At 40.1% G+C, this 11,907-nt stretch overlaps 2 protein-coding genes across 2 annotated transcripts in view; both read left to right on the forward strand.

The window, feature by feature from the left end:
• Nucleotides 1-11,676, forward strand: part of LOC145439505 (exocyst complex component 2-like) — a 276,760-nt gene extending 265,084 nt beyond the window's left edge. Inside the window, exons 2-8 of the mRNA XM_080316983.1 lie at nucleotides 2,769-3,510; nucleotides 4,492-5,245; nucleotides 5,757-5,920; nucleotides 7,102-7,560; nucleotides 8,299-8,522; nucleotides 9,341-9,519; nucleotides 10,116-11,676. Coding sequence (XP_080173109.1) covers nucleotides 2,837-3,510; nucleotides 4,492-5,245; nucleotides 5,757-5,920; nucleotides 7,102-7,560; nucleotides 8,299-8,522; nucleotides 9,341-9,519; nucleotides 10,116-10,325 — 2,664 coding nt within the window. The 5' untranslated portion in view covers nucleotides 2,769-2,836 and the 3' untranslated portion in view covers nucleotides 10,326-11,676. The remainder of the gene's footprint in view (nucleotides 1-2,768; nucleotides 3,511-4,491; nucleotides 5,246-5,756; nucleotides 5,921-7,101; nucleotides 7,561-8,298; nucleotides 8,523-9,340; nucleotides 9,520-10,115) is intronic.
• On the forward strand, nucleotides 688-1,461 carry LOC145440014 (proteasome activator complex subunit 3-like). Its single transcript, XM_080317675.1, has one exon. The coding sequence runs from the start codon at nucleotides 688-690 to the stop codon at nucleotides 1,459-1,461; it is 774 nt and encodes a 257-aa protein (XP_080173801.1).
• Nucleotides 11,677-11,907: the final 231 nt, after the last annotated feature.

Below are 11,907 nucleotides of genomic sequence, written 5' to 3' on the forward strand. Positions count from 1 at the left end.
TTAATAAGTAATTCAGTGTCGAATCAGAACAAATGTTTCCGTCATGCGGATGAAATTTTCCAATCACGCGAGAAATCCGTCTGTCACGCACAACATGTAGTCGAAAACAACCGCCAATTCCAGTCTGGCCTGTACCCACAGTCCATAGCTCCCTATCCTGTAACTAGTGCCGAACACATTGATTCGAGTATATTAATTTGAACAATAGCGATCTGAGCCGAATAGTGCTAGACAATTTTTCGATTACTGAAATTAGGTACGGTACCCCTTGCCAGTAAGACTTACATTACCACGAAACTTTCCTCCCACTAAGGAAGTGGTGACACCTTGATTGGTTGTATCACGGCATCCAAAGCAACCCCTTATATTTAGTCTAAAATTCTTGAAAATTGATGACATCTATATATAGTTTCAAAGTTGGCACTCTAATGCATAGGCCCAAGCACTGGAATAATGCCCTGCCAGCCTGCCCTATGTTTTTTTCGCAACTTTTTCACCAATTGTTGGTGAACACCTTATTCATTTCATAAGATGTTTTTTATGAACTTATATCCACTACAGGCTCATCTACTCCATCCCATATTAAGAACAACCCTGTATCGTAACTATCGTATTTGATTCTGTTTCATTGATTTAGTCGGCCTACTGCTTAAAAATAAATCGTTCATCAACAATCTGCCAATGGTAATGGAACAAGACATGCACATCAAGGATAAAGTTCTCCGAGGGGAGATATCGGAATTCAAAAAAGATATCGCGAAGAAAGCGGAGCTGTTGGTCAACGATTTCTTTCCGCGCAAGTGCATTGAATTGAATACGTTCTTGCACGAAGACTGCATGCAAACCGAACACGTTACTAATATGACAGTGAAACTCGAGATCCCGGTTCCTGCGCCTTTGCTTTTGCAAGATGACGCAGAAACGGTAAACGATGTCGCTGTTCCTGGCAAAAAAAGGAAACTAGATGGAGCCGGCGATTCCATACCTGGCACTAAAATTCTGTCGTTTTCAAGTGGGCTTGTACCGTGTAATAAAAAAATATTGAAGATTATTGATCGTGTGAAGCCCGAGATTAGGCTGATGATGGAAAAAGTGAATACCGTTAGAATGTGGGTGACGCATTTGATACCCAAAATCGAAGATGGCAATAACTTTGGCGTGTCGATTCAAGAAGAAACATTAGGTGAACTGAGGCAAGTCGAAGGCGAGGCTGCCTCTTTCTTAGATCAAATATCACGTTACTTCTTAACTCGAGGTAAAATTGTATCGAAAGTAGCAAAGTATCCTCACGTGGAAGACTATCGCCGCTTCATCGAAGAGATCGATGAAAAAGAATTTCTGAGTCTGCGACTCATTCTCTGCGAGCTTCGCAATCACTACTCCATCTTGCACGACTTGATATTGAAAAATATCGAAAAGATTAAGAAACCAAGGAACACCAACATTGACGGGATGTATTAACATCAACTAAATATGCACGGCGGGATAATCCTGCATCAGTGCGTCTGTTATTCAGTACTGTCGTACTTGAATCCATGGTGGGTCAAGCAAAGCTGAGTGTGAATCACAGTGCTGAGGACTGCTGCCAGATATTTCCATACTGCCATTTGGTATGTTGTTCTCTTTCATGTCTCCTGGATCGTGTGTAGCTTCAAATAATCATTTTATCCGCCAATGCTCTCCTCTAGTAAACAAGGCGTTTTATCAGCGAGAAGAGATGTTGTCGAGGTATGAATAGAGGTGGAGCTATCATTTTTTGCAATGCGTCAGCTACACATTCAGTAGTGTTGATTGTGCTATTAATGAAGGCCTTTTTTTGGTGAATTTGCTTGTTTTAGTTTGAATTTAACAAGGGCATTACATTAGGGATCCAATTGTGCAACGTTGACCCGTACGGTCGCATCGCACCTCCGTCGTCAAAAGCATCTCGATGGTGCTGGCGAAAACTAATGCCCCCTTCTCTCTCTCTCTCTCTCTGGTGATATTTCATGTGTTGCAATTGAACACTGGAATGTGTTGTAGTCTTTGGACTGTAAGTTAATCACTGCCATCATGTATTCAAACTTAACATTCTAGTTGCTGCCATGATATCGTAGTAGGATCGTAGCTTCATCAAAGTCTCTAGGACCAATTCTTTGTACATGGTACTGCCGAACTTTTAGAACCAAACCCCAAATGCAAATGATATTTAGTTCTGAAACATTTCTGTATAGTATTCGACTTGACGTCGTTCAAACTTGTTGCTTTTAGCCAATCCACTGCAATTTTCTTTCTTGAAATAACCAAAAATCAATTGCAATGTGATGATGCCATTTTCGTATTTCGCCACTGTCAGTTTGTTAGAAACCCTTCATGTCTTAGTTATTCATTTTGAGGACTGATTGTGTGGTGATTTTTTTTTTAATATTGTGTTTGCCACACTGATTATGTGAGAGGATTGTAAATTTTTTGGATGGTGGTACGATTTTTTTTGGGTGAACGATTTACATTGGATGCAGTAGCAAACCTTTCAATCCCAACAGGATATGAAATGGTCCTTCACAACAAGCGTTTTCAAACGTTTGCTGACATGCCAACTTATTCCAATTTTACTTGTGAGAAAGCACCAGAGTGTGGTCTGGTTTTTGAACATTTATGTCAAGAGCTGTGAGGGCTCTCTCTATTTTTCAGCATATAATCAGGCTTGGTTCTAAGCCGCTGTAACTCAGTATCGTTTATTTGAATCGAAAACGCTTCAGGAGAATGTTATTGTGAAACTCTTTGTACAGGATCTTAATGTATAGCTACCTACTGGTACTTAGGCTACTATAGATCTGTTATTCAGCACGAGTTAGCGATGCCTGGGCTAGCACCTACTGTCACGGGTGTATCGCCCAAGGAAGCATCCCCGTTAACAAAAATCACAATACGAGGCGAAAATCTTGGCAAATCAAAACACGACTTGTTAAAGGTGTATATCTGCGGACAGGACTGCACTCTTACTGCCGAATGGCAGTCGAGTTCCAAGATAATATGCCGCACGGGTCAAGGAATGGGAAAAGGTGACATTATTGTTGTCACGAAATCTGGTGGAAAAGGGACTTGTACTGTTGGATTTACCGGCTTAAAAGCGGCGGACGTGGGACCTTTGACAGTCTCTCCGGTTTGGGTGGATGAAACGCAATACATCGATCAGCGGCTTGAAAGGAACCAAAAGGCGTCAAATCTCTCGTTGCGCAGTGATCCCCTAGGAATTTTATCCGATGATTCAACTTCAAAAGCACCGAGCAACATGAATCTGTCTGAAATGTATCCGAACGGCAGCCCTGATCCGACTGACGAGAATTTTGTCCCAGCATGGTTTCTGATTCAACGGCACTTCACTACATCGTTCAAGCAATTGAAAGAAGGCCACACTTACATGAAACGCAAAGCCACCAGAAATACCAACAATGCACCCTTGAGTCACGTGAAAGATAGCCTGCCGGTGTTTTTCGAAGTGCAAGATATGTTGTCGACTGTGCATCACAGGTGGATGGCATGTTAAACTTGAGGTGTTTGGTCCTTCGGGGTCTCAATAGTTGATGTCAACTCAATGTATGCCTATTTGTTGCATATCGCCACGGTCCTCATCCACATGCTCAAGTATTTAACAAAATGTGAAGTATGCAATGAGTGCGAGTTTGTCCTCTATAGCTGTTGAGTGAACATGATATCAAGGTGGCATAAATTTAATTCTCTCGAAATCCTACTCACTAAAGAGAAATTGCAAGAATACTGTCAATTATGTTTAAACTATTTTCTTATCAATGTAAGTGCTATCTTAAATGACATCACCTGTCATTATTTACCAAGATATATGTTCCATGTGCACAATTGCGCTGTTGCCCCCCATACAGTCTCATCTCACCTAACCTACCTTGGCCTCTGAATCTGCTCCTATAGATGTTCTGATCTAGATCCTAAATACCTGTGCCTTTTACCACATATAAGTGAATAAATCTTCTGTTCAACTCTTTGTAACATGTTAATCGTCCTTTTAAGCTGATCATTACTGGAGTAATAATGATAGCCTAACTCTCGGCTGTAGTTGTGGACCTTGTACAATCTGTTGCTCAAAGCAGCACTGCTTCTCAAACATCTATTCTCAAACATCTATTATCAATTGCTCGTTTCATAATAAAAATTACGTTGAGAATTCCACAAATCCATGGTTGAAGTCTAAAATTGATTCCAAATCGAGAATACGGTAGCCTACTACATAATGATAGCAATCAAATCTCTTGATGTTTTGCATCCTGTATTGTGGTCACAACCTTCCCCATAGCAAGGCCGAAATCGAGTGATGCTGCTGTAATTGGGCCCCCAAACCTTCGTAAAATATGCTTTTGATATAATGAAGTTTATTATACTTTATACTTAAGCTGCTCGTGTGCAGCTTAGAGGGAACATTGCTTAAGTGTTAGGTGCATGTTCTGGCATTTTCCGTGTTTTCATTGTTTAATTTTGTAGGATGATGAAGGACGAGGCCGGCAGAGACAATTCCAAAATCACCTCCGACTTACAGCAATACCTGGAAGACGCCAGCACCAATGCGGAAAATCTCTTCACTACCGTGCTGAGAAGCAAAGACCGAGCCGATTCCATCAGGAACACGCTCCGTGTGCTGCAACGCTTCAAGTTCCTGTTCCACCTGCCTTTAAACATCGAAAGAAATATTGCGAAAGGAGATTACGGGGTCGTGATTAATGATTACATCAAAGCCAGGTCACTTTTCGCCGACACGGAAGTGCCAGTGTTTAAAAGAGTGTATGGGGAGGTGGCACAGAGAATGCAAGCGTTCCACGCTAATTTGCTTGATGAACTAAATCAACTTCCCTTGCCCTTGTCGAGGCAGAAGACTTTGATAAGATTTCTGCTTGAACTGCGCGACGGCAATAATGATGGTGATCCGGCTTGGAACTGCCTGGACAATCAGCACAGATGGATTCAAGACCAGATGAACAAGTGTAAAGATAAATATCTTGATATGGCCAAGGCAAATGCGGCCAATACAGCCGCTAAAACGAGCAATGTGCCGCAGTTGTTTCTTGCGGAATTATCGTCGCTCGCCATGACGCAGATACCTGAGCATTGGCATCTGTGGGTGGATTACTCTACAGGAGTGATACTGAGCGAGACGGGCGAAAAAAGCAAGGATGTTGAAAAATTGAAGGCGATGGCTTCGAAGCATAGCAAGCAAATGAAAAATTTACTTCGAGATACGGTAAGTTTGATGAAATTCATAGGTTTTAATGGATCACTACTTTACGGTCGTATGTTGGCCGTGAGACATATTCCAGGTGGAAATGTAGATCAATATCTCGGTAAGAAAGCGCTGATTTCAAGGATCATAACTAGAAGGCTCCAGCTAATATCTGATTTTTGAGCCAATATCCATGACTTGCAATTTGCATCTTCACAGATAACCCCGATATATTTAGCCGATATTCGAAAGATACGGCATCTAGCTTGAAACATATTTCCAATGCTTCGGAGCGTTCTTAACAGCTTTACAGCCATCACTATAGTTGAACATGAAATGAACCATCTGTACACCTGTAAGCTATCAGAAATATCAATATTCCTAGTCTAGCAGTTTCAGATTTTAGTTCTCTCAAGTTTGCAATCAAGCCCAGTCCCATGTTGAAGCCTGAATTGATCTGTTAACATTTCTAAACCAGCGTGCCCATCTTCATAGTATTATTTGTCAAAAAACTTCTACCAAACGCATTCAGATCATTCTATTTGTGAATTTACTGCGTGCTGCGTTCCTGCCCGGTACCTTGAGCAATTTTGATGATTCAAATGAGGAAGATGTTGAAGAAAGAAACTCCTATGGTTTGTGGCCTGAGATGCATGTGCCCGCCAAGATTTTAGCGGACTGTGTTGGAGTTGCCAGGTAAAAGTTGGTCTATATTTGAGATTTGAAACTTCACTCTTTCACAGAGTATGTTATGTTTACGGTTATGTGGGATGCACTTTTTCCATTTGCAGGCTACACCCAACTGTTCTACATGACACACTGACACCGCATGCATCTTTCAAGTAGAATCCAAAATCCAAGGAGGATTAATGGACATTTCTGAGTCACAAGTCTATATAACTTTTATAGTTTTGACTCGATATTTTCAATTCACCACCGCGTCAAGTCCGAGTCCACAAAAAATTGCAACTAGAGTCGATAGAACCCTGCTTGGTACCCATTGACAACTATGGTACCAATAGCAGCATTCGACCGACTTGTATAGCAATGTCTGGGCAAGTTGCCAGGTAGAATATGTTCCAATAAGAGCAGGGGCGTAGCCAGCCGAGAAAAAAGGGGGGTATTTTTAAAAAAAAGGAGAATGCTTCAAAAAAATGATGTTCCAAGTTCTAACCGATTCATCAGGTTAATTGTATGCACAAATGCAGATATTACAATGGTCAGATAATCTTCCTTGTGTTTGTGACTTCATCATTCATATATAACCCAGTTGTACAATTTAAATACAACACCACAACCCGCTAGCTAAGATAACAGCAGAAAGAGAGACAACGAGGTATCATGACCTAATTACCAAATATTACATATCATCATACATATCATCATATTACAGCACCTCGGGAGATGTCTCAATTTTGCGATCAAATATGAACAGCGAAGATGCGCAAATAAACAATCCCCTTTAACTGAAACATAAAACTCCTTGTGTACCAGTATCCTGTAAAATTATATCAAAGCTTTATTGCATGCTGCTCATGCTTAACTGTGTTTATGACCCAAGTATTGGTTATCCAGAATTGAAAATGAGCTCTTGTGAACAACATGCCATAAAATTAATGATGTGTAGAGTCCAGAGCAGTGAACTGGTAACTGTAATTGTGGTATTATGCCTTCTTTTATCAGTATATACTGTGTGTATTTATTTTGCTAGTGTGTCTGTACCCTATTAGAAACCCTTGAATTCTCCACCAGTCGGGAACCACAGAACTAGATAGTAAAATTTTAAAAAGAAATTATTTTTGAACAACCCTAAATTGTTTATATCTCCCATATAATAATAATTATAGTCAACATTCTACTTTCCTCTTCTGATACAGAAACATCTTGAACGCGCTTTCCAAACTGGAGCTGAAAGAGCACACTTTGAAGTGTCTGAGCGATCTCATCCTCGACATGCGCGTGCTCTGTCTGAGCTCGTTTATGCGCGAAGCTAGTGCGGAAATCGCAAACTTGGTGCGGGCCGAAAGCTGGCAGGTCGACCGCACCGGCATCACGCCCCTGCCAACCGATTTCAAGTTCCTGCTGGAACGTCTCATGATTACTTTGAGCGACGCGCTGCAATCGAGGGGGTCCGAAATGGGAATCTTTACGAGAGACGCCGTGCAGAACAGAGTGCACGAATTGACCACCGAGCTTTTCGCCAGCTTCACGTCCACGTTGGACTGTCTCGTTTTCGGAAAGGAAGATTCTCCGGAGCTGGCCGCGTTGACGAAAAAGCAAACGGTCGAAGAACGTTCGATGCAAGAGAAGATTGTGATTTCCATGAGCAATATCAGGTATGCACATTAGAGCTGTTTTAAAATAACTTCGTTTTCAAATTTGACTGGCTAGTCGATAAAATTGTGAGTTTATCTGAAAAAATAATGCACAACGAAAATGGCTCAATTTCAACCCTTAGAAGTTATTGGAGTGGGATATTTTGGACTTGAGAAAATAAGTCTGGTATTTACGCTGGGAAATTGTTGCATTATTAATTATATAATTACTCACCGACACCGCATACTCGATTTCTTTCAAACCCAAAAATAAAATTTAATGCTTCAACAGGTGGGAGTTGATCATTTTTTGACAACCTAACAATCCATGGGGTATGTAGCCTGTAAATTTTGGAAAATTTTTTTTTTTTCGTAATAAATTTGAATTTTCCAAGCTGAAAAATACCATTCTACAGGCTGCCAATGAGCCAAATTTGATGTGCAACGTTTTATTAGCTAAGCTAACAGTTTTATGAATTAACCAGTAACCCTAATATACATAATAGGCCTATATGTGCCTTGTAGTCGACTTCTGTCAAAATACGCCAACCTGTTTTGTGTCAACAAAGGAGTATGTCTCTAATCTAGAGATAGTACATCGAGCTTAAACCATCTGTTCGTCTGGATGATTAGAATATTTTCATGTCAGTGGTGTCATATTTGGTGTTCTTTCTAATTCTCAACTAGTTGCTGACGATCGCCCCTCACGAAAATTTTGTATATTTCAATATGAAAATATTTTTCTACATTTAACATCAGGTATATCAAAGAGAGGGTGGTTCCGGTGATTTTGCCAAAGTTTGTGGATTTGGAGTTTCCGCAAATGCAGCTGACTCAGGAGAAATCGGAGCAGGCTTTGGCCGACTTGGACGAGAGATTGTTTGCCGCGTACATGGAGCAGAGGATCGAGCCTCTGTGCGGCAAATTGGAGCCGGGGATGTATTCTGGCTATTTCAGCTGGAGCACCTGTCTTCGTCCTACAGGTCGGTTGGGATTGAAATGTGATAGAATTATAATTGGAAGGTGTTTTTTACTGTTGGCTGTGATAGTCTAGTGATAGAATCTTTGTTGCGCAGCTGTGTTTTGGCCCCTTGAAACGACAGAGTTATGTAGAAACCTGTCCAGAGGACGAAGGGGTATTATGTATGATGTTATTTTGTGCTGTTCTTCTTCTTCATATTTCAATAGCTAGATAAAATTGTTAGTTTGGATAAAAGACACATTTGGCTTAATTCCAGGTCCCGTAGAAGCTAAGTTATTGGAGTAAAAAATTTTATGTTTTAAAATATTGTTTTTACTATGGAAAATTCTTTTATCATTAATTATAGAAATACCTACTGTAAATATTGTATTTAGAACTTTTTTTTATTTTTTTTTTCGTGATAAATCAAGTTTTACTACTGTTATATCTACGCTTCTACAAATTGGAATTCAGCCAAATTTGATATGCAGCATATGCGAACAATTTTATCAACTATCCCATAAAATTTGATTAAAGTTATACTTTTGAACAACGCTGACTTATTGATGAGTATTGTCTTCTAAATTACTATTTCTACTTGAGAAATTCATGACAATATTTCTACCTATACTTCACTACCAACTCTCACTACTGGGTTTGACGCTGCTCACTAAGTTGATAAGTCTTGAGATCTTATTTGTAATCGAAAAATTGTGTCAACACAGCCGCGCCCACGCAATACCATGAAAAGTCTATTTTTGAGCAACCTTATGCCTTATTTTGCAATGGACAATTTTCGGGCTCGTAAAGATTGCATTTTTGTCTTTCTCTACTGGTCAGATGTCAGACCGTACGTGAACGCGATATTAACCGGTATCATCACAATTTACGCGGAAGTGTACGCAATATGCCCGGGACTGGTGCGAAGGATCATCGAGGAATGTGTCAAATCGGTTGCCGATGAACTTCTACGACTTATGCAATGCGTTCAGAAATTTAGCAGTAACGGGGCGCTTCAGGTACTGTATGCATGAAAGTTTTGGTAGTTTGTATCTACATTATTGTGTTGCCTCGGTTAGTACTGAGTTTCTCAGCCATTCATGGGATTGCACATTTGACAAATTGTTTTCTAAAGTGGATTAGTCATTGTTAAAGTGAATATTCTTTTGCCCTTCATGACTTGGTCCACTGTCCTGACTCCATTGTGCTGCACTGTTTTTGATATAATAGTCGTCCACTATATTATAATGATCTGAATCCATGGACACCTGTTTCATCTAATGCTCTATAAAATAGGCCTATATAGGTTATATTTCAAGCACAATTTATGTTCTAATTTTCAGCTTTCGTTTTTTCATAAATTTATGTTCTCATTTTCAGCTTTCGTTTTTTCATAACGAGATCTAGTTCCTTGCACAATTTTCCGTTGATGTGACCTTACCATGCCTTGAAGTTATATTCCACCATGTAGATTCCATTGAGCGGAACACAGCATCTTGAATTCGGGAAATTATTAGTCTGAAATGAGAACTTTCTTTTACTTAGTAATTGATAGTAGCAAAGCAACCAACATAACCTACCATTGCCGTTATTTTAAACAGTGATCTTTTTCCAGGCGCGTGTTGACATCATGGCCTTGCAAACAGCAACTAAAAACTACGCCACCGTCGATTCCAACAAGACCTTCGAAGACGCGTGTTCTGCGCTGTCCAACCTGGCAAGTTCCGCCGAAAAAAATCTCGCCGAAGACATTTTGAATCGTTTCAAGGCCAAGATGATATTCCATTTCAAGTGTTTGGACGCGATTATAACGAATGACTTCTAATTATCAATCTAGCGAGTTTATTTTCATGCTTTAAAAATTTCTTCACCAGCTAGTTGAGATATGATGAGATTGAGCGATAGCCTTCATGCTCTTCAATGATTCATTGATACTTTCGTTGTGTAAATTCTCTAAGCAAAAATATCCAGAAGTAAAGAACTGAACAATATCTGATTTCATATTCTGATAAAATATATGATTTGACTAACCTCGGAATTCTAGACGTAGACATGATTGTTTATGTTTATCGCCGACTCACTGTATGTTCCAAGTTCTTGTTGACTTTGTGGTAAATAAGATGGAGAGAACAGTTCATTTTGCATGAGCGTCGCAGGCCACTTGTCTGCAGTCCAATCTTAGTTAGCATGCAGTATACCATCGGCATTAAGCATTTGAATGTGTAATATTGTTTTGTTTGTTTTTGGGGTATTCATGGTGTTTGTCGACTACTATGGTCATTTACACCAGGCCGATATTCTTCTTATTTTCCGTAACTACCGACTTATAGCACCGCCCACCTCTAGGCTTTTTGTAAGACACCGCTGACGCGGATGACGTGGCGAGGAGGATCCTAGGTAAACCCCCAACACTTAGGTATCGGAATTTGGAAGTCGGACTCGAACCCGCACCCATTGGTGTTGCAGCCGCGGATTATACCACTGCGCTATCTCGCCACACATTGTCTAACGGTGTTTATTATAGAATATGGAGCTTTCATTAGTATTAATTGGGCTTGACAACCATAGCGTATCGGGAGTTTGATGATACCTACATTATATCTATTGTAAATCCTGTTCTTCTGTAAAAGTGCTCGGGTGACAGTTTTTAGCATCCATTTTGCTACTATGTAGCGTACACTGAAACCTATTTTTGTGACCTGTTCAGAGTTGGTCAAAGTAGTCACTTCACTCAATTAGAAGTAAAAGTAACGCTGGAATTTCTACTCAAGTAGCAGTGGTGGTTGACAAGTAAGGAAGTAGTTATTCTACGCTTAGTTTTGCCTGCAGGTGGTCTAAAATCATAACTACCTAAAAAGTAGTGTTAGTAGACAAAATCTACTTCAAGTACTTCAAAAACTAGAAGTACTTTGTTACTGACCACCTCTGGACATGTTAAACAATATTGTGCGTGTAATGTAATATAATGCGAATGTTCTGATTATGTTGGTCCCGCATTATTAGTGTCGCTGTATGCTTGTTGCTCACGCTCAAAAGGGTGAGTAAGCACCATCCCTTATATTCTCTATTGTCAGATCCTTACATTATACTGGATTATATCGAAATGTACCTTGCCTGTGCAATAAATGTGCTTCTATGATTATGGAAAATAATTAAATATGCCATTCTCAAACCAAGTTCCTGACAGTGATTGCGTCACTGGAAATGTGTTGGACTGTTGGTGTACGCGTCTACATATTTGACTGGTGTTTCCATTTCCAAGACATGCACACTTGCACAGTCACAGATTGAAATCATACATGGGTGCGTCGTTTGTCTGTTACCGTTCATAAAATGATGGTAACTACAGAATAGGGCTACAAGACTTACGGATTTGAACTGCTGGATAAGTATGTGCGGCCAAGTGG

This window comes from Botryllus schlosseri, chromosome 5 (genome assembly GCF_051294905.1).
Source record: "Botryllus schlosseri isolate E-star chromosome 5, Bs_hap1, whole genome shotgun sequence".
Taxonomy (NCBI): Eukaryota; Metazoa; Chordata; class Ascidiacea; order Stolidobranchia; family Styelidae; genus Botryllus; species Botryllus schlosseri.